The 23177-nt window shown below is 42.6% G+C and overlaps 2 protein-coding genes across 7 annotated transcripts in view; one reads left to right on the top strand and one right to left on the bottom strand.

The window, feature by feature from the left end:
• The window catches only part of UBA7 (ubiquitin like modifier activating enzyme 7), a 411248-nt gene extending 405372 nt beyond the window's left edge, over positions 1 to 5876 (top strand). The window contains 1 exon segment of the mRNA XM_030206492.1: positions 5474 to 5876. Within this exon segment, the coding sequence (XP_030062352.1) occupies positions 5474 to 5615 (142 nt within the window). The 3' untranslated portion in view covers positions 5616 to 5876.
• A 13609-nt stretch (positions 5877 to 19485) lies between these two features.
• The window catches only part of INKA1 (inka box actin regulator 1), a 37059-nt gene continuing 33367 nt past the window's right edge, over positions 19486 to 23177 (bottom strand). For all 6 annotated transcript variants that reach the window (XM_030207574.1, XM_030207571.1, XM_030207576.1 and 3 more), the window contains one exon: positions 19486 to 20579. In XM_030207574.1, the coding sequence (XP_030063434.1) occupies positions 19620 to 20573 (954 nt within the window). In that variant the 5' untranslated portion in view covers positions 20574 to 20579 and the 3' untranslated portion in view covers positions 19486 to 19619. The remainder of the gene's footprint in view (positions 20580 to 23177) is intronic.

Below are 23177 nucleotides of genomic sequence, written 5' to 3'. Positions count from 1 at the left end.
GGAAGCTGCCAGGTGCCCTTGACAGCATGCTGGGCTTGATGGGCCTTTGGTCTTTTCCCAGTATGGCAGTACTTATGATTCATTTGCCGGCTTCCTGCTTTTAATGTATCTAAAAAAATTTTTACTATCAGTTTTTGCCTCTAGCACTTTCTTTCAAAATCCCTCTTTGTCTTTCTTATCAGCGCTTTGCATCTGACTTGACATTCCTTATGCCGCTTCTTATTTTCTTCAGTCGGTTCCTTCTTCCATTTTCTGAAGGATTCATTTTTAGCTCCAATAGCCTCCTTTACCTCACTTTTTAACCATGCCGGCTGTCGTTTTGTCTTCGGTCCTCCTTTTCTGATACTTCTGTGAGTTAGTGGTGTTATAGTGAAATAGATTAGCTCTATAGATCCTGAGGGATTTTTAAAGGTTTTGTAGTACAGGTACTTCACAAAATGCTTGGGGTTTATATTTTTACTGAGATTACGCCAAAATCAGTACTCTTTTTGTATGGTGAGTTCCTGGGGAATAAGGCATTTATATTTGTTATAAAGCAAAGTTGAAGGATATGTGCTATTGTGGTAATTGTGATATGTGTTGAGATGTTGACCAAACTCAAGTCTACTATAATGGCAATGTTGGGATAATGCGACTTAATTTAAAAGTGACAGTGAACTTCCAAGTTTCCATAAGTGTGTATGTGGTTTATGTTGATCAGGACAGACTGTTTACTTCGAAATCCACCATTAAGTACACTCTAAGGGCCCTGTGTACTAAGCCACGCTAGAGGTGTGTTAGCGTTAGCGCATGATAATTTCTAGCACATGCTAAAAAAACACTAGCGCATCTTAGTAAGCAGGGCCCGAAGGCATTATCTAGGAGTATATCAAGAACTTCTCACACCTATATGCCCCCTCCAAAAAAAAATATTTTGGAACGCTGTAGAGGAAGTTGTAGAGAGATCTACTCTCCTTGTTACTTTTGTTTTTCTACAGGATAGGGAGGCTCTGTTAAGAGTGTTCTCTTGTTCCTCTAATTCTACCTTTTTTGAAGAAAATAAAGCTCACAGTTCCTGAACATTTATGTTTGATCATTTTTATTAGAGAAAGAACACGTCATTATAATAACACAATTACCACAAACTTATTTCTGTCAACAGCCTTCCCAACCCCAACCCCCACCCTCCCCCCTGCCCCTTCTGCTCAACTCTGTACCCCCTCCCACTCCGCGCTCAACCTTTAGGGTACCATTAATAGTTCAAGAGTTTACTCCTAGCAGTCGGGGTCAACGTGTTTTAGGAACGGGCACCAGGTATTCTGGAATTGCAATCCAGCTTTGGATTTAAAGTCTACTATTTTTTTTTTTTTTTACATTTGTACCCCGCGCTTTTCCCACTCATGGCAGGCTCTATGCGGTGGGCAATGGAGGGTTAAGTGACTTGCCCAGAGTCACAAGGAGCTGCCTGTGCTGGGAATCGAACTCAGTTCCTCAGGACCAAAGTCCACCACCCTAACCACTAGGCCACTCCTCCACTCCCATTCTCTCAAACCGCAATAGTATTATCATACGTGTCCGCCACTGGGAGTATGTGGGATATCCACTCTGTCAGTATCACTTGTTTGGCAACTATAATAGTCTTATGGACAAAAGCTGTGAATCACACTGGGACAGGATGGATGAGTATCGGGTGTCCCAGCAGCAGTCCTGCATCATATTTCCATTTTGCCTTCCAGATTTCTGAGGTGTATTGGATCAAGTTCATCCAGTATCGAGCCACACCTCTGCATACCCAGAACATATGTCCCAGTGTAGCTCCAACCTCCCCACACTTGGGGCACTCCTGCCATGGAGAGAGCCCCATGTGGAAGGCTCTTCTTGGGGAAATGTATAGACGGAGCGCCACTTTATATTGCATCTCCCAATGTGAGATTATGGTTGACTGTTTACGCATCGTTAGCATATGCGTTTTAAACTGGGACACTGTCAGCTCTATTGGTATATCCTGCTGCCACATCTTCAGCAATTTAGCGTAATCTAGTTCCTCAGCAGTATCTCTGATATGCCTGTGATGAAATTTGAGTGGGACCCTTTGCTGTGCTGCCAGAGAGAAGGCCGAAGCCAGTTCCTCCTGAACATCCTCGGCTAGATCTTCCCAGGGCAAGGACTGTACATAGTGTCTCAGCTGGAGATAGTGGAATTTATCCGAGGGAAGCAGTGCAAACTCCTTCTGCAGGTCTTGGAAAGATTTGAGCTTCCCCTTGGGGGTAAGGGCATGTGATAAATACACCATCCCATTCCTTCTCCATCGCTGAAACGCTGGGTAAAGTAAGCTGGGCCTGAAATCTGGGTTTCCACCTATTGGTAGGTATGGGGTGGTTTTTGCCGAAAAGTTATGAAGTTTGCAAATCCATTTCCACACCGTTCTTGCGGACCCCATTATTCCTGTTCTTCTCAAAATGTAAGGTATCGGGGGGGGGCCCGTTGTGTGTAGGTAACTACTAAAGTGAGTTCCAGGATATAACTGCAGCTCAATTGGCGTGTTCGTGTAGTCTTGGGTTCCCCTAAACCAGTCATTTACATGGCGCATGCCACTGGCCACCGTCATATATTTAATGTTTAGAAGTCCCAAACCGCCATACTCTGTCGGGATACACAATGTTGAATAAGGGAGGCGAGGCTTTTTCCCTCTCCATAGGAAGGTCTGCACTATCTTTATCAACTTCCGCTCGTCGGCCTTCTTTAAGGATAGCGGGAGGGTTTGAAATGTGTATAACCACCTGGGAACTATGACCATACTGATCAGTGCAATACGCCCCATTAGGGAGAGCGGTAACGGCCCCCAAGTTAGCAATTGCTTGTTAGTATCCCGCAATAGCCGCAACACGTTCTGCTCATAGAGCTTGGACAAGTCCATGGGGATAAACACTCCCAAGTATTTCAAAGTCTGTGTCCATTGTAGAGGAAAGGTCCCAGGCCATGTTGTACGTATCTCCGAAAACACCGGGAGGGCTGTAGATTTGTGCAGGTTTAGTCGAAAGCCGGAGTAACCCCCATATTGCTCGATAATCTCTAACAACTTTCCTAAAGTTTTGGAGGGCTCCCTTATTATCACTAACAGGTCGTCCGTGTAGGCTACAATTTTTATAACATGACCCGCCAAAGTGACCCCCTGGAGATCTGGAGCTGCGAGGACCGTCCGCATCAGAGGTTCTAGGGACAGTAGAAATAGTAACGGGGACAGAGGGCAGCCCTGCCTAGTGCCCCGATAGATCTGAAACTCTGGCTCTCTAATACCATTCACTATCACACTTGCTCGAGGCTGACAGTAAAGTGCTCTTACGCTTGCATAAACCATCCCTCCAGGCCCATCATTGTTAATGTTTGAAACATGAAGTCCCACCCGACCTGATCGAAGGCCTTTTCAGCATCAAAATCAAGGTGGGCGCTTCAATCTGCTGGCTAGCTGCGATAGCCAGTAGGGTCTTCCGAACATTGTGTACTGACTGGCGGCCTCTCACAAACCCCACTTGTTCCGGGCCTATCAACGATGGCAAGCACTGTGCCAATCGCTCTGCCATCATTTTTGCCAATAGCTTTGTGTCAACATTTAACAAAGATATTGGTCGATAGGATTCCTCTTTATCCAAGGGGCTTCCCTGGTTTGGGGATTAATGTTATCAATGCTGTGTTAGCGTACCTCGGAAAACCTCTCTCTTCAATAACCTCCTGGTGGTATTCTAAGAGCACCTCCTGAACATTTATAAATGGACCCAAGGTGCTCTGATTGAGCAGCTGATCACTGGAAGGATTAAGGCATGACACCTCCTTAATTCTCCAGTGGTTGCTGTCCCCCTCCCTCTTCTCTAAAAGTGAAACTGAAAGGGGATACCAGACTGTTTGACAGCTTCACATATTGTGGGCATTCTTAGCAACATAGAAAGCAAGTCTGAGGAGTAGCCCAGTGGTTAGTGTAGTGGACTTTAAATCTAGGGACCCAGGTTCGAATCCCACTAACTATTTTTTTTGTGAACCCTCCAAAAACAAAAAAATACCTAGTGTGCCTAAATATATAAGCCACCTGCAAGCTTGAAGGCTATTGAAGTGATGTACATTCAGGTACACTAAGTATTTTTCTGTTCATGGAGGGCTCACAATTATAAAATAAGTGGGATTCAAACCTGGATGCTTTGGTTTAAAATCCACTGCACTAACTACTAGGCTAACCCTCAGCTCTGCAGGGACATCTGTATGGCCATTCTTTTAAGAATGCTGCCAGACAGATGTCCTTGTTCCTGCTTTTTTTGCTGTTCATATGTTGGATATTCCAGTTTGTAAAATGGCTGTTCATGTTGGACGACCTAGCACACAGACGTCCATCTCAAGTATTATCAAACAGGAAATTCTGACGTATATCCTGTTGGAAAATACATTTGAGATGGCCTTCTGTATTGGACATTATAAGCTGACGAAAATGTTTATAATATAGTAGCACAAATCCTACTGAAATAGTGGCTAGATTGAAACCATGGAAATTTATGCTGGCTTGAAAGCAGATACAAATATTAATGAAAATAGTATCATGCCTACTATGAAGCTGCTGAAACAAGCAGCAGAAAGAAACCTCCACATATCTGTACACCACTAGAAGAGTAGAGGTGGCCAAGAGAAATGAAGATATCACCAAGGTTCTTTCCTAGAGATTGCGCTACATGGCCAAGTTTCGGCATAAATGCCTGCATCAAAGGTCACATAAAAAGATGGATAAAACACAGATAGCTTAGGACTGTGTCAATTATAGACCTATAGCCAGTATTCCCTGAATTACTAAACTTCTGGAGTTTATAGTTGCTGATCAGCTTTCTGAATATCTTAATGTCTTTGATTGCTTACAATCAACAGTTCAGATTGAGACCCTTACATAGGGCAGAATTATTACTATTTATATTAATATCATAAATTAGAAAACATTTAAGTTCAGGGCAACAGGTGATTCTTCTCCAGTTTGATATTTTGGCAGCTTTTGATACAGTAAATCATTATTTATTGCTAAAGAGACTGAGTGAACTGGGCATTACTGGCTGTGCACTGGATTGGTTTACTGAAATTTTGAACAAACAAATTTATTGTGCGTGTAGGTTAGACTGTATCCCCCAGATTCCATATGGCATGCCTAGAGATCCGCGCCAAAAAAAAACAAGTGGATTCTATAACAATGCACGTAACTTAACAAACAATAATGAGCACTAGTAGGGAGTGAGTGACAGGTTGTTGCTGTGCTGCCCCTGAAGTCCATTGCCCTAGGCAAATGCCTAGACTGCCCTGTGGAAAGGCTGACCCTGGTGTGTTTGTGTGTGTCTGTGGTTTGCTTCTTCTGTAGATATCTTCCAATCCCTTCCCCTCTTCTTGCACTTCATTCTGCTCTGATTGCATGCATGAGCAGCCTGAAATGTCTCTCTGAGTCTGACCACCTACTCGTGTGTTTTCTCCTTAGGGTAACGGATCGTGTGAGATCTATCACAGGGGAAGAAATCCCAGCACACCTGAAGACTCTGGTCTTTGAAATTGTATGTAGTGGTGAAGAAGATGAAGAAGAAGATTTAAAATTGCCGTCTGTCCACTACCACATATTCTAAGGGAGAAAGAAAGTCCCCCTTGCTCTTGTGGGGAGTAGGGGGTTAGGGGGCAGCACGCTGCTCATGTTTTTTATGTTTTCTTTGTTCTTGAAAAAATGGAAAGTTGATGGATGTTCAAAGTCTATGAAACTGAATCATCTCTCAAAATTATTCTCTCTTTTTATCTTGTATTGTTCTTACTTTGTCTTATTGTTAACCGCTCTGAGTGATTTTGATTAGTTCTATGTAAATGTTTATAAATATTTTTTTCTGTTTGTCATTCTTACACACCACTTTCTTCCCTTAGAAAGGTTCCTAAATAATTATAGAATTTAATCAAAATGATTACAATAAATTATATATAATAAGAGTGAAACGTGAATGGAGATCATTTAGGATGTGTGACAATGACTGATAGATAAAGTGTTTCCTAGCATTAATACCTTTTAGAAGGAGTTAAGGGCCAAGAGTCAGAGCTGATTTGAAGGAGAGTCAAGCAGGGAAATTGTTTGGGCTCCAGTGATGTCATTGAGACAGAGCTTCAGGGTGCCTATCCCTTAGGTTGTGCCCTGGGCTCCAGTGTGTCTAATGCCTGCTCTGCCTAGAGGTATAAAATGTTAACCAAACAGCAATTACAAGGAAGATCCAATGTGAAGGTTAAGTCAAAGTCAAGGTGTCATACTGAGGAGCACAGTGAGTCACACAAAGGGTCAGTGACAGAAATCCTTGGGGATAAAAGAACTTGCTCCGGAATGACACTGAATCATTGGGAGAGAGGAGGCTTGAACTCTTCCTCTCACCCGCCCTCCTATGCATCCTCCCTCACTTTCCCAACCAAAATCACACATATAGTTTTATTTTCCCTGAAATAAAAAATATTAATTTGTTACGTAACTTTTAATCTCTCCCACTGCCTCACCCAGCCCTCCGTGTGCCCACACAGCTTTCATTTTAACAAGGTGATGAAGCCAGTGAAGATTTGCATGGCCACAGCAAACATGCAGTTACTCGTATGCATTACCCTGGCCATGACTATGTGCAGCTCAGAACAATCCAAACAACTTCGACATCCCACTTCACCCGCACACACCTGTTGGCATCCTATAATTGGTCACAAGGCCAACTGGTGTCCGCTACACTCATTCCTGTGCTCCATTTCAGGAGTGAGTCAGGTGTACTTTAATCCTGCATATGTGCAGCATCAACAGGAGCTTGACATATAGGCATTCACCATGAGCAGACAGAAAGAGACACTTGGCAAAATGAAGGGTGGACCAGAGTTGTAGCACCACTTTATTCACCAACCCAAACCTCACCACCAACCTATGTGAGGGACCAATTTCATGGCACAATGCATCACACCTGCAAACATCCTATCAGAGGCCTGGCAGCATAAAAACGGTCAATGCATTTATTAAACCAGTGTATTCAAATATAGCAATACAACTAGTGCCAAATGCAGCACTGAAGAACTACACTCCACAAACGAACACCTTCCTCTCACGCAGTTTGAGGCTGGCATTGGTAGAAGCAATTGGGTATCACTCCTACCCAGAAAACTACATTTCCACTATGAAGTATAAAAGTAGGCCTGGGTGGGGGCTTTTCATGGTGGTGGGGGTGCTTCTAGAGGGGCAGCTGTGCTTGGAAGAGTCTGGGAGCGGATACTGTTCTGGGGAGAGGATCAGAATTGGAGGATGGGGTAAAAATTGCTGATACCCTTATATGGGTCCTGGCTGATAGAACCCACATAAATATTGTATACTGGTCCCGACTGAACATTGGCCGGAATCCACCTAAGTCCTAGTGGCCACAAACAGTCTGGTCAAACCTTGATATTCAATTCTGGTGCCTGGACATGGACCACCATTAAATATTCAAGTCTATTATAGATGACAACAGTCATCACTTTAAAAGAAAACACTTACCACTGCCAGCTAAATATTTATAGGCAAATAGATACAGAGGGAAAATTACTAAGCTGTAGTAAAATATCACATTTTTGTGAGAGTCACTAGCTGCAGTACTTCAGTACCACAGACCTTACAAGCTGCATTATTTTTTCTCTCTGACAGCATCGGGCCACTAAGACACAGTCTAGGAACCTTCTTAAAGGGGTGGCAGTCATAAGTACATAAGTATTGCCATACTGGGAAAGACCAAAGGTCCGTCAAGCCCAGCATCCTGTTTCCAACAGTGGCCAATCCAGGTCACAAATACCTTGCAAGATTCCAAAAAAGTACAAAACATTTTATACTGCTTATCCCAGAAATAGTGGATTTTTCCCAAGTCCAGTTAATTATTTATTTATTTATTTATTTATTGCATTTGTACTCAGTGGTGTGCTGGAGCCGGCTCGCACCGGCTCGCAAGAGCCGCTTGTTAAATTTTGACAGCTCTTGCGAGCTGGTTGTTGTTCAGGGCGAGCCGTCTCCATTGCACGAGGTAAGCATGGCAGGTGGGCGCCATGCTTACCTCCCCTCCCGCTCCCATCCATGTCTAGCGATGTCTTTTGCCCCCACCCTCCCATGCCGCTCCCATCCGTCAGTTTCAATTACCTCCCTTGAAGCGCCGCCTTATTTAAAGCCCTGCTGCCCGTCTCCAGCTGCCTTCCCTGCTTGCTTCCGAGGAGTTCGCGCCCTTAGTCCCGCCTTCTGACATCATTTCCTTTTTCTGCGACGGCGGGACAAAGGGCGCGAACTCAGAAGCAAGCAGGGAAGGCAGCTGGAGACGGGCAGCAGGGCCTTAAATAATGCGGCGCTTCGAGGGAGGTAATTGAAACTGACGGATGGGAGCGGGAGGGGAGAGTGGGGGCGAAGGACATCGCTAGACATGGATGGGAGCGGGAGGGCAGGGGAGGGAGGAGAATTGCTGGGCATGGATGGGCAGAGGGGGGCAGGGGAGAGAATTGCTGGGCATGGATGGGCAGAGGGGGCAGAGGAGAAAATTGCTGGGCAAGGATGGGCAGAGGGAGGCAGGGGAGAGAATTGCTGGGCATGGATGGGTAGAGGGGGGCAGGGGAGAGAAGAAAATTGCTGGGTATGGATGGGTAGAGGAGGACAGGGGAGAGAAGAGAGTTTCAGGATATGGATGGAGGGGAGGGCAAGAGAAATTCTGGACATGGATGGAGGGAAGGGAAGGGAGAGAGAAGAAATGCTAGACATGGAGGGAAGATAGAGGAAGGAGATTAGATGAGGGAAAAGGAAGTGAGGAGAGAAACTGCACGTGGATGGAGAAAATAGGCAGAAGCTGGATCCACTGTACAGTCAAGTCTGCGGAGGACCAGAAATGAAGAAGAAAGAAGGAAAGAAAAGAAATAAATGGAAAGGAAGCCCTGGAAACGGAGTCAAGGGAACAGATAGAGAGCAGCAGAATCAGATACTGGGCCAGCATGATCAGAGAAACAAAGTCACCAGACAACAAAGGTAGAAAAAAATAATTTTATTTTCATTATAGTGTTTGGAATATGTCCACTTTGAGAATCAGGTGCTGAACATTAAAAGTTTATATTTATTTACTTATTTATAGCATTTTATCCCATATTAAACATGAATTAGATTGGAACCTGGGATCATTTAATTTTTTTTTTCCTGGAGAGAGTAATGCATTGCCCCCCCCCCGGCTATTGCCAGCTCTGCAATTTTGGGGGGGCGCAGTGGTGGACCGGGGAGAGAGCCTGTTGTTAAAAATTTACCAGCACACCACTGTTTGTACCCCACATTTTCCCACCCATTTGCAGGCTCAATGTGGCTTACATAGTACCGTCAAGGCGTTTGCCCAGTCGGTTGATAACAGATTCAAGGTTGTATAGTGATCAAATGAGTTATAAATGAAGGGTAGCAAGGGGTGAAGATTGCGTGTTGTCCAGTATGATTATAGTCATGCTGTTTTGCTGGGTGAAGAGGTTTACGTGGGGTCGTTGGGGTAGGCCGTTTTGAAGAGGTTGGTTTTTAGTGATTTCCTGAAGTTCAGGTGGTCGTGCTTTATTTTCACAGCTTTTGGGAGGCCATTCCATAGTTTTGTGCTTATGTAGGAAAAGCTGGATGTGTAAGTTCTTTTGTATTTCAGTCCTTTGCAATTTGGGTACTGTAGGTTTAGGTAGGATCTTGATGATTTGACTTTGTTTCTTATTAGCAGATCTATAAGGTCTGTCATGCATCCTGGGACTACGCCGTATATGATTTTGTGGACTAAGGTGCAGATTTTGAAGGTGATCCGTTCTTTGATTGGGAGCCAGTGCAGCTTTTCTCGAAGAGGTTTGGCACTTTCGAAGCGTGCTTTGTTGAATATCAGCCTGGCTGCTGTGTTTTGGGCGGTCTGGAGTTTTTTTATGAGTTGGTCTTTGCAGCCCACATAGATACTTTGCATCTCATTATTATCTACTGTGCCAGGTATTTGTGACCTGGATTGGTCACTGTTGGAAACAGGATACTGGGCTTGATGGACTTTTGGTCTGTCCCAGTATGGTGATACTTACATATTTATATGGTAAAATAACATATTTTATGGACAAATAAAGCAAGATTTTACCTTTTGACACGTTAAGTGGCAAAAATTCTGTACGTACCCTTATAGTCAGGTAAGATCAATGACTGGCTCAGTATCTTAAATGCCGAAGTTGGAAGGCCATTGTCTAACTCCTATTCCTTGAATGATAATGAAGCCGCAGCATAATCCCTTCCAATGACGTGAAAGAGCAGCTGGTCTAGAGCACACCAGGAGACCCTACTGAAAACAGTGTTTCCAGCATGAGTGACTGAGAGCAACTGCTGGAAGCAGAGCCTGGGCTGGATGAAATTGTGCAATAAGCCAGATACGGCCTAAAGACCAGGAGTTCCCTACCCCTGACCTACTGAGTTATCATTCTGTGTTCATTTATGTCATACATGAATGTCTTTATGTTTAGAAATATCTCATTAATTCCTCATTAGGCTGTTTCATATCTTTTTATCAGAGTGCCTTTTTGATGCTCAAGTGTCTTGTGTTTTCAGCTGACTGTGACAGAAGTGCACAAGTTGTTGTCAAGGGACACAAATATATCTATAGCTGATTGTAGGAGCCCTAATATGGCTGTATTGTTGTGCTCTGTATGTGTGTTTTTGTTTTTTGTTGTTTTTTCCATATTATTATGAGTATTTCTATGATACCCATTTTTTTCTATGAATTGGACTGGTTTTCCTATTCCAGCTGCTTGTGATAATAGGCCATTTGTGGACAGTCATTTTTTATGGAAAGGGAAAGAAGAGATCACCACTTTGTTCTTTTCAGGACAATCTGCATTGAAGCAACCCTAATTAATTGTAGGTCTCTTTTTTGTAAATTGACACAAAAATTGGATTTTATTATTGATAATAATAATAATCAGTTATGTTTGATGGAGACCTAGCTGTGGGAAGGGGAGGAAGCTTAGTTATTGTGCTATTTGTATCTCATTCTTCTGGAAAGGATGGAGGAGTGTCTTTAAGTTACTCATTGGACATTCTTCTGTTGGAGATATATCATCACTGACCTTAGCTTATAGCGAGGTGTTGATAGCACAATTGGCTTACCATAATCTAATGCACATAATTTTCAATTGTCCCCCATCTCTTACACAAGCTACATGTGATAATATTCATTAATCCTTTAAGTGATGTGGTTGTTCAGTTCTTTGCGTTTATTCTTTGAGAGACTTCAATGTGCATATGGATTATCCTTTAACACCTAGAACGTGTACTTTTCAAAATTTGTTGGCTGATTTAGGGTTAACTCAGGCTCTGATGCTCAAAAGTAAATGCAGGCACCAGAGGCCATTTATATGTGCAGAATGTTCAGAGGGGTCTAGTGTGGGAAGCAATGAGCGTACCAGGTATTAGCGCAGACAGCATGCAAATGTAGTCAAGCTCATGTAAATGAGGTCATGTTGTATTCTTCCCCAATACTCAGAAAAGAGCACCCGAAACAAAACTGCCTTACCGCTGCAAAAAAATAACGCCAGTTCAGAGTAGGCGTTAGAGGATTCCTCACGATTCCTATGCTTCTCTCATGATTCTTTCTGCAAAAATATGCCGGTTTTGCTTGCTTTTGGAAGCAGAAGGAAGTCCATGCAAGCTCCTTAAGTGCTGGTCGTGAGAAACAGCAGACTCAAGCAAAAGCACATATTGGCGTCTTTCCTGCATCTAAACATAAGCGTCCAAGCTAAAAAATAAAATTTTAAACTCTTATATTTAGGCTGCAGAAAACAGACGCCAATGTGTGCTTCATGTTCGGGTTTTGCCAGGAGCATGTGCACAGGAGCCGAGCTTACTGAGGAACTCTTCTGTGCATGCACCAAGCACAATCCTCCCGCCAAACTCCCTAATGCTCAACACTATGAGTGCGCCTATGTTTGCATCTCATTAGCGTTGAGCATTAGGGCATTGTTCTGTACTGTTCCGGCGTTATTTTTACGGCACTATTAGCGCCAGAGTTTTGAGCATCAGGGCCTCAATTTGTTAAGGGTTCAACTGATTGGTTGTCTTTTCTTTGGATAATTTTTCTAATATCCCTTTCTACTGATCTGAACATTATGCTGTGGTTTTTACATATAACTGGGTTTGGTTCTTGGTCCTCATCAGAAATTTGAAACAGATTGACCCCTCTACATCTACATCTTATTTTTATGAGATCCTTCAGATTTTATTCTTCCAATCATAGATAATATGATGGACTAGGAGAAAGCATTAAATAGAGTAGCTTCTCTTCACAAGAAGACTTGTTTTTTTACTTATCATAGTCCATGGTATCATAATGGTCTTAAGCTATTGAAAAGACAGGCTAGGTGCACAGAGCTCATATGGAGGAAATCTAGAACTCTAGCTGCATTAACATTTTGTACACAATGAAAGCTCTACTATAATAATGCTCGGAGAAGCTTAGTGGTTAGTACAGTGGACTCTGATCCTAGGGAACCAAGTTCGATTCCCACTGCAGCTCCTTGTGACTCTGGGCAAGTCACTTAACCCTCCATTGCCCCTGGTACAAAATAAGTACCTGAATATATGTAAACCAGTTTGAATGTAGTTGCAAAAACCTCAGAAAGGAGGTATATCAAGTCCCATTTCCCTTTCCCTCTTAAAGCAGCTAAGAAGACATTACTCTAATCTCATTCAGACAGGTGAAAATCCAGCATGGAAGCTGTATTCTGTAGTTTTGAGCTTTTCCAATTGTAGTGCCATGAGATCTTTATCTTCCTTTACTCCGCAGAGAAATTTGCTGACTTCTCTGCTTTTTAAAATAGATACTTCAAGGGAGGAGAGGATTTTAATGTGGGTTCTTTGACTGGAGGAGACCGAGAGTACTGCCATCTATTCTCCCCTGTGTGGGTGTACCCTGCATCACGGCATCTGATGTCATCACAAGGCACCACTCTCCTACAGTTTGGCCATAGGGTGTGACCAAAGGGGCGTCCCTAAGAAGCACACCAGACCCCTTGGAGAACCGAGGAGCAGTGAGGAGAGTTAAGGATATCATGTTTTCTGATGGTCGTATATATATAGTGATGAGGGAGGGGAGCTGTCTTGGGCACTTCCCTGTCCCCCCTCATCACCCTGGTAGCCAGAATAAGCAGTGGTTTTAATATGGAATGATGTATAGGGTGAAAAATCTTATAGGTGGAACCAGCTAAATGCAGACCTAATTTTTTTTTTATTACATTTGTACCCCGCACTTTCCCACTCATGGCAGGCTCAATGCGGCGGGCAATGGAGGGTTAAGTGACTTGCCCAGAGTCACAAGGAGCTGCCTGTGCGGGGAATCGAGCTCAGTTCCTCAGGACCAAAGTCCACCACCCTAACCACTAGGCCACTCCTCCACTTGATGTATAAGACGTATAAGCTTGTTTTCAAGCCCTGGGAAGAGAGGAAATCCTGGGCTGGAATCCCATATGGAGAGAGAAGACAAAGGAGTCCCAACAGCCTTCAGTGCATGGGAAAGCCTAAAGCAGTAAAACCTGGGTAAGCAGAGGGTATGTCACAGGACAGGCACATTCTAGAAACTTCCTATCCAGCATATAAAAGTCAGTCTGCTAAAGAAGAGTAGAGGGAAGTACTTATGGCATGGAGATAACAGAAGAAAAGAAGCCTGCTTGGAAATGCTGCCGGAAGAACCTTTGGGAAGGAATGCCTTGCAAGTGGTGTGTGCTTTGGCAAGGCTTGACATTTAAAGACAGCTACTGAATACCTGTTTTCAGAAGTGAACAATCATGCTAGATGCTGAGAGAGAGAGAAAATCAGCTCAATGCTTTTCTTTTGGTATTTTCTTTTAATTACCAGCTGGGGATGGAAAATGGTACCATGCAGGGTGTGGAGACCGTTAAGCTAAAGGCTCCCAGTCCTTTTTCAAAGGAGACAGCCTGATTTTGCTTTTGAAAGAAAACACCCCTGTTTCTTGTTGGTGCCATGATTGCTGAAGCCTGAGAAAAGTCAGGATGTAATTTGCATATGCTAATGACTGTAACAAGACTTCTCTTTTTATTCTGTTCTCCTTGTGTGTGAGAGTGAAGAAGTCTATAAAGTTGAGGATATCAATAAAAAGCCTCCATGAAGTCGTGATCTACTTCCAAAAGAACAGTGTTGATGTTTTAGCAAAAGAGGCTTTTTCAAGAAATAGAAAAGAACACAACGAGAGGATCACGGAAAAGATTATCGGATTAAACTCAAAGAATCAAAGAGGGAAATACGGCTAGCGAAAGCGTGAGTGGAAGAAAAATGGCTAAAGATGTAAAGAGAGGTGACAAGACTTTTTTCAGATATATTGGAGAAAGGAGAAGAGATAGGAATGGAATTGCAAGACTGAAAGATAATGAGAGTGGCTATGTGGAGAGTGATGAAGATAAAGCGAATGTGCTAAACAATTATTTCTCTTCGGTGTTCACGGAGGAAAAACCCGGAGAAGGACCGCGGTCGGCTGCAGAGGGAACGTCTGAGAATGGAGTGGATACTACGCCATTTACGGAAGAAAGAGTTTATAAACAGCTGGAGAATCTGAAGGTGAACAAAGCTATGGGGCCGGATGGGATACATCCCAGGATAATGAAGGAGCTCAGAGAGGTCCTGGCGGGACCTCTTAAAGATTTATTTAATAGATCTTTAGAGACAGGAGAGGTTCTGCGAGATTAGAGATGAGTGGATGTGGTCCCTCTTCACAAAAGTGGAGACAGGGCAAAAGTGGGAAACTACAGACCGGTAAGTCTCACATCGGTGGTAGGAAAAATAATGGAGTCGCTGCTGAAAGAAAGGATAGTTAACTTTCTAGAAACCGACGGGTTACAGGACCCGAGGCAACATGGCTTTACCAAAGGAAAATCCTGCCAAACGAATCTTACTGACTTTTTTGACTGGGTGACCAAAGAACTGGATGAGGGATGTGCGCTAGATGTAATCTACTTGGACTTCAGGAAAGCCTTTGATACGGTCCCCCACAGAAGACTTGTGAATAAGCTGAAAGGGTTGAACTTAGGACCGAAAGTGGGGAACTGGATAAGAAACTGGTTGACCGACAGGTGGCAGAGGGTGGTGGTAAATGGAATCCGCTCGGAGGAAAGGAAGGTGAGCAGTGGAGTTCCTCAGGGGTTGGTGCTGGGGCCTATTCTGTTTAATATATTTGTGGGAGATATTGCTGAAGGGTTGGAAGGAAAGGTGTGCCTTTTTGCGGATGACACGAAAATAGCCAATAGAGTGGATACCCTGGAGGGAGTAGAAACGATGAGAAGGGATCTCCGAACATTAGAAGAAAGGTCGAGGATCTGGCAGTTAAAATTTAATGTGTATACTCCTCTGGGGTATAAATGATGTCCTGGTTTTTCTATTATTTTGGGAGTAGCACTGAGTTAAAATTTAATGCCAAGAAGTGTAGAGTGATGCACTTGGGATGCGGAAACCCAAAAGAGAGATACCGGATAGGAGGGGAGAGATTAGTAAACTCGACTCAAGAGAGAGACCTTGAGGTGTTGGTGTCGGAGGATCTGAAGGTGAAGAATCAATGCGACAAGGCGACAGCCATAACCAGAAGGATGCTAGGCTGCATAGAGAGGGGCATAACCAGCAGAAGAAAGGAGGTGTTGATGCCCCTCTACAAGTCGTTGGTGAGGCCCCACTTGGAGTATTATGTTCAGTTTTGGAGGCCGTATCTTGCTAAAGATGGAAAAAGACTGGAAGCGGTGCAAAGAAAAGCTACGAAAATGGTATGGAATTTGCATTGCAAACCGTACGAGGAGAGACTTGCTGATCTGAACATGTATACCTTGGAGGAAAGGAGAAACAGGGGTGATATGATACAGATGTTCACATATTTGAAAAGTATTAATCTGCAAACGAACCTTTTCCGGAGACGGGAAGGCGGTAGAACTAGAGGACATGAATTGAGGTTGAAGGGGGGCAGTCTCAAGACTAATGTCAGGAAGTATTTTTTCACGGAGAGGGTGGTGGATATGTGGAATGCCCTCCCGAGGGAGGTGGTGGAGATGAAAACGGTAATGGAATTCAAACATGCGTGCGATAAACACAAAGGAATCCTGTTTAGAAGGAATGGATCTATGGAATCTTAGCGGACATTGGGTGGCAATGCCGGTAATTGGGAAGCAAAACCAACACTGGGCAGACTTCTCTGCTTTACACTCTGATCGTATCTGAATAGATATGGATGGGCTGGAGTGTAAATTTAAGGGGCTTCGATGTTAGCTTCAGAACGTAGTACAAGAACAGTACTGGGCAGACTTCTATGGTCTGTGCCCTGAGAAAGGCAAGGACAAATCAAACTCGGGTATACATATAAAGTATCACATACCATGTAACATTAGTTTATCTTGTTGGGCAGACTGGATGAACTGTACCGGTCTTTATCTGCCGTCATTTACTATGTATGTTACCCTAACTGTAACAGTATCTATATTTATGGACTACTGCACTTAGATGAGAATATTATTATTATTTAGGGGATTAATATTTGAGTGCTAATGATGTATATTAACACTGACAATATTGATCTTCTACCTGTTGTCACATTGTCTTTTTGTTGTAGGAGACTGTCTTAAAGATCATCATCTGGTACTAAATGTAGAAAAAACTACAGCATGTTGGCTTATGGGTCATCTATCTCGTCTGTTTTTGTAGTTTTGTTTGGTTGACCTGTTCAAGTGGTTGAGATTGATTATGGGTTTACTTTTAAATTTTAAAATGTGGTTAAAGAGTTTTTGGTATTGCATCAATAACGTGCTAGATACAATTTTTTAAAATGAAGCTACTATTCATTCTCTCCTTCATGCTTTATTAATTTTCAGATTAGATTATTGTAATGTTATATATGTGGATATAATTACAGATAATCTAAAACCATTGCAAACACTCCAGATTATAGAAATACATTTATTAGGGAAGGCGTGTATCACCATTGTGGATTAAACATCATTGGCTTCTTGTTGGCTTTCAGACAGAAATTAAGATTTTGATATTAGTGCATAAATGATCACAGATTTGATATACCACCTTTCTGTGGTACAATCAAAACAGTTTACATTTATTATATACTGGTACTTTCTCTGTCCCTAGAGGCTCATAATCAAAATTTTGTACTCCTCCACTCCATAAGGCTCTTTATTAACATACCACATCATGTTTCACTGTAGTAACTATTCCTTATGCTCCAGTCAGATTTCATAGATTATTTTCTGAACATAGCTTTATTATTCTTCCATCTGTTAAGGCTACCTAGGATTCAATTCAAGAAAGTGCATTTTTATTTGGGCTGACTCTGTATTATAGAATGTTGTTTTTATGAAATGATGTTTTTGTGAGATTGTTCCAGTTGAATGTTATTAATTTTGGCTTGGGTGTATGAATATTTATCTTTTCTTTCATCAAGATGGTATTCCTTTCTGACTTTTATTATTTTGTTGTAAATCGCCTAGACCTTTCTTAAATATTAGGCAGGCTGGCAAATTTAACTTAAACCATAAAAACTGACCTGTTTGCAACCCTTAAAGATTTAACTTGTACACTCCTGCTCTAAGGCATCAGTTGCATTAGACTGGCCAGAGATCATTTGTTGCTTCACTCTTGTCCAGTGCCACACAAAAATTAAAGTTCTAACAACAAAGAAATGTATGCAAGGCATGTCCCCAGATACCTTGAACAGCTTGGCCCTGATGTAATGAAGCATGCCAACAACGTCTGTACATTTTTTAAACTCACATTTTAGTGTGCATTTCTATATACCAAATTTACTCATGTATTTAAAATGGGTTTTAGTGCAGAAAACATGCATGCTTTAAGGTTAGCGCATGTTCCATGTAAATGTATGGAAAAGACCTGTATACTGAATTACTTCCCGTGCAGGCAAGTGTGCCAAAACTTAAACCATCTGATATTCACTTGTGGCGGTGCGTGGCATCTGAGCTGCTCATCACCACGGGCTGAAGTTGACCTCGGATGTTCAATGCTGGGATACGCACGGATCCTGGTACTGAATAGCCGTGTCTCAGGGGTCACCTGAAAGTTAACCGGGCACTAGCCGTTATTCAGACCAGCACCCGGTTCATTTCACCGCATAAATTAGGACAGCCTTTTTTCTGTCCTAACTTTATGCAGTTACTTAGCTGGTTAGCAGGCTGAAAATTGCTGTTAACTGGATAAGTTCATGTTCCAACAAAAAACAGAGAGGGATCAAGAGCACACGAACCAAAGCAAAAAAAAAAAGCACACAAAGGCCTTCAAGACTGGAACAATCAGAAATTCTTTATTAAATAATGACCCATTTGCCCCCGTCTTGAAGGCTCTTGTGTGCTTTTTAAGTTCATGTTCCAATCATGCCCCACACCTACCTAACTGGTTAGATGGCTGGTTAGTGGCGATTTGGAGCAGTATTAATCAGTTTAGTGCCGCTGAATATCGTGAGCCCGGTCATTCAGCGAGGTTTAACTAGGTGGGAGCCTCTCCTTCCCAGTTAAAACCCTTTTGAGTATCAGGGAGAAAATATTTTACTTCACCTTTTAGGGCTGCTTCTCCATAGAAGTGGTGCTTTTATGTTAGTGTGGATTATTTAATGCCTGATGCATTTGCTTATCATTATTTTACTGTGCTGGACATTAAAAGTTTGATATTTAAAAGGGTTTAATCAGGCAGGAGATGCTTCTGCCTGGTTAAACCCCATTAGGCCAGTCGGCTTAGTGATACTTAACCGGGTAGTGCCGCTGAACATAACTGCTAATCAGCTAACCCCAAACTGGCTAGGTTAGAGGTGGAGTTATGGTGAAGCATCTACTTAGCCAGTTAGCAGCAATATTCAGTCTGGTAACCACTTAAGTAAACTCATAAAGTTAGGACAACATAACAGCTGTCCCAAGCTAACTGGACACTAGTCTGAATATCAGCCGGTGCCCAGTTAAAGGGTCAGCATCAACGGATATACCTGGATATACATAGGAGCCATTGATACTTCTGGCAGAGAGATTTTTTTTTTAATCTGTGTTTGAGATACTTCAGCTCTATTAAAGAATAACTATTGTTGAAAATTTATTTAATAGATTACCAAACAAAGGGATTTCTGTGGTGACTGAGTTCACATATTCAATATCACGGACATATAACTGTGATAGTTCAGGTGTGTGACCTGGAACCTGAATATTCCTATCACCTGGGTACTACATGCTGCCTGAAAATGATATACCAGCCTCTGCCCTTCACAAAGCCTGAACTATGACATGATATCAGCAGACTTTCTGCCTTTCCAGGAAAGGGTCATAAACCAAATTATACAAAGTCCCCTTCCTGTTTATCAGAGGATATCTCAGACACCATCAAAGGGCAGCATCCTTAGTGACAGCAGAACATAAAACCTTTTCAACATGCCATATTAAAAACATATCATATTTATTTTACAAAATAACAAAAATAGATACACATATACATATATATAAAACTACAAACTAGAAATATAAAAGTACTTGGCTTGTGTAATGCTGTGGCAGTGCATATGTATGTATAATGTGGTTCACAGTTTAGAGTTCACGGTTTAAATATAGCCAATGATGTCATTGCAGATGATAGGTTGTCGACTTCTGCTATTCATCAGGAATGCAAATCTGTTGAAGTCTGAGGTGAGCTCTGTGATGTTGGAGTGGGACCGATGAAAGTAGGGCTCCTTGGACCGCTGGTTGAAGATAATGGGGCAGGAAAACCTTTTTGATGTTGCCTGCTCTTGTGCGCAGTCCCTGATTCTCCATTTTACCTCAGCACCTTTGGGGCGTTCCAAGCGTGTGATGTTGGCCAGCTTTTGGCGTACATTCCCCGAGATGTTGAGGAAGAAGTCATGGGGTTTGCTCAGCCAATGTTGTTGATCTTGTGGCTTCAGCATCCCACTGTCCTCAGACATCTCAGGCAAGTCCATCCAGTTCTTCACTAGATCAGCAAAACAGTTGTCACCAAGGACCAATGGCTGACGATTTCGACTCTGGGACAGCAGTGCTACTGTCCAGTCCTCCGTGTCTCGGCTTTCAAATGCCTTCCACTGTTCCAAGCAGGCATCTGAGGTGGACTTGGGACGGACCTTCTTGTCAGATGTCTGACGGTGCCGGCTGCGTAAAAAACCCCCAGAAGATAATTTTTGTGGCCGCTTGCAGGGCTGGGGACACCTGATGAGAACTGGCATGTCATCCTCTCTTAGGCTGCTGCCTGAAACCTCTGAATAGCCCGAGTCAAACTCCAGGCTGCGTTCACTGCAGGGAGGGGTGAGGGCTGTGGAACAGATCTCCTCTTCATCTACAGCCATTTCTAGACAGCAGGCTGAGTCTGCTTCAGAGACATTGGAGACCCGACTGTTGGTGCATTTCTCTTGAGATAGCATCTGGCCATCTGTTAACTCCTGGGACTCTAGATGGTTGTGGCATCCCTGTACCTTCTTCAGGTCATGGAGAGTCCGCATCATACACTGCATCTGATCTCGCAAGGAGTCCCCCGATTCCTTCATACACAACTGTGAAAACAGAGATAAGACCACATGAGTACACAGGACATATTTAAAGGCATATCTCCTCCTAAAAGGAGAGGGCCACATGAGTATACAGGACACATTCACAGACATATTTTCTCCTAAAAAGAGGGCCACATGAGAACACAGACACATTACATCTTCAGGGGTTCCAGAGTCACACACTTCCCACATACTTAAAAAAGTTTTTTGGTTTTTTTTTTAGCACTGGGAGTAAGGTCTGGGAGTGGACAGTAGGCGTTAGCTCAACTACATTGCCAGGCACTAACCAATTAGCATGTGAGCCCTTGCTGCCTAGAAAATAGGTGTCAGTAAGTGCTCAAACACTAATGGGGAAATGAGTCCGTGGTCATTAATAGGGAAAATAGAAAATGGGGTCATTTTACTGCTGTAGTAAAAGTGGCCTCAGCACATGGGAAAGACCTGTGCTGGGAATAGTGCTGGCCACTTTTAGTGAAGCTTAGCAAAAGGGCCCCTTAGTTTGTAAATGTTACCAGTACGAGGAAGAACAAAGGAGCTGAAAGTCAGAGAGTGATTACACACTGAACATGAGCTGCATTGGTGTAAATTAAATTTTGAGCTTCCCTATTTCTGAGGTCTTGTAAAGAAGAAGGAACTAACTTCTTTCTCGTATTCTTATCTCTCAAGTATACAATAATGGGTTTCTTGTTTTTAAAGCAATCATGTAGTTCCAGAATGTGCCAGTGCTTCTTAATGATTTGCTGGACATTCTTTGACGAATGAGAATTTTAACATGCGCACCAAATCAGGTACCACCCTGTTTCTTACAGACTCTAGGAGGCTATCTCTGTGTTGCAAACTGGCTTTCCAATATCCTTCCTTGATGCATTCTTGTGGATAGCCTCTATCCCTGAATCTAGTATCCATGAGGGTGACCTGTCGTTGATAGTCCTGAGGTTCTGAACACAATCTTCACAACCTTAGAAACTAGCAATAAGGCAAGTTACTTTTTAAACCTCAATTTTGAAAGCTGATGAAATGCAAATAAGTATTTTTGTCTGTGAGTTACTTATAAACTGATGTGATGAAGCAGTAGCGATTTTTCTAAGTAATATATTCAATAAGATGAAATACTTCTTAAAGTTAAAGATCATGGCAGTACCCCTAATTTATGAGAAAATATTTTTTATTGTAAACATACAAACAACATTTTAAAAACTTCACAAAATCATACACCAGAAAAATCCATATCAGCATTACTACCCAGTCATTCATTCTGATGTCCCACATTTAACACAATGTCCATCTGTGGGAAAGCCCATCTTTTTAGCTCTGGTAGGATGTATATATATGCAAAGTAAGAATTTGTAGTGAAGTTCCTATAAAACAGCACTTCCTGCTATGGAGGATCCCAATCATAATATCTGGCATAAATCCTCCAGATCTAAAATCTCTAGTCCATTTATCCACAACTCCCTGAACAGGGTCCATACCCATAATTTTTTTAAATCCCTCATAGTAGTGGCCAGTAAAGCCTTTAGTAATCGCCAGACATGACCACTATTCATCAAATATAGAGTCTTGAAAATCCACAGTAAAAGTTCACAAAACACTAGTCATTTAAAAACCAAGTTGTAAATAAGAAAACCAATCATGAGACTGAAAAGTGTAGGTAGATTGCACAGTGTTATAGCCCAGCAGAGTGGCTTCATCCACCTCTACATGATCCTATAGGTTCTAGTGCCTGTAGGTGTTATTCCTGGCAAAAAAGCCAGCATTCCCAACAATAGAAAGGTACTTAGAGCACTGGGAATGTAGACCAAAATGTTTCCTTGTGATGGCCCAAGCCTTTAAGGAGAAGATGATTTTTTTTTTTTTTTTTTTTTACTGTGGGCAGAAGATGAGTAGACTTTGAATGGATCAGTTAAGATGGCCATGGTGCTTCCAACTGATTTCTCTAAAGTCACATCACAAAATGCTGAGGTGCCAAAAAACAAGCCTCAAACATATCTAAGATGACAGGCAATATTATACACCTTCAGATCTGGGAGACCCATCCCCCCTCTCATCTCAGAAGTTTCAGCTTACATAAAGTCAGGCATGGGTTTTTTTTCCCCCACAAGAAACTATTCAATTCTTGGGAGATGAGACCCAAGTTCTGGGTCTCTTGTAATAGTCATGAAACATTGAAAACATATACAGAAGATAACTGGTGAGGTATGAGCAAGTCTAAGTACTCCAAAGTGTCCCCCGCCCAATGTAGGGGAAATACTCTACCCTAATGTTTATCTAATCCCTCAGTCAAGCCCTGAATACCCCAAATCATTTAGTATCTGAAGAGATGCCTGGAGACTAGAAAGGGCTGCTAAAGATAATCAGCAAACAGGGCCAATTTAAAATAGGAGGCCCCCAAAGAAATGCCAAAGATCTCCAAATCTGCCTGCAAAAGCAGTGCGAAGGGGACAGGGAACAACCCTGTCTTGTCCCCGGAAAGGCCTTTGGGTCCCACTGACTAAAACCTGTGCTGAAGGATAATGCCTGGATTGAAAGGGAAAGAGAAGGGCCCTTGATATTGCCTTTCCGTGGTTACAATTAAAGTGGTTTACATATTATATACAGGTA

Source organism: Microcaecilia unicolor, chromosome 6 (genome assembly GCF_901765095.1).
Source record: "Microcaecilia unicolor chromosome 6, aMicUni1.1, whole genome shotgun sequence".
Lineage (NCBI taxonomy): Eukaryota > Metazoa > Chordata > Amphibia > Gymnophiona > Siphonopidae > Microcaecilia > Microcaecilia unicolor.
The sequence above is the reverse complement of the archived record's forward strand: the minus strand, read 5'-3'. Positions and strand labels throughout refer to the sequence as shown.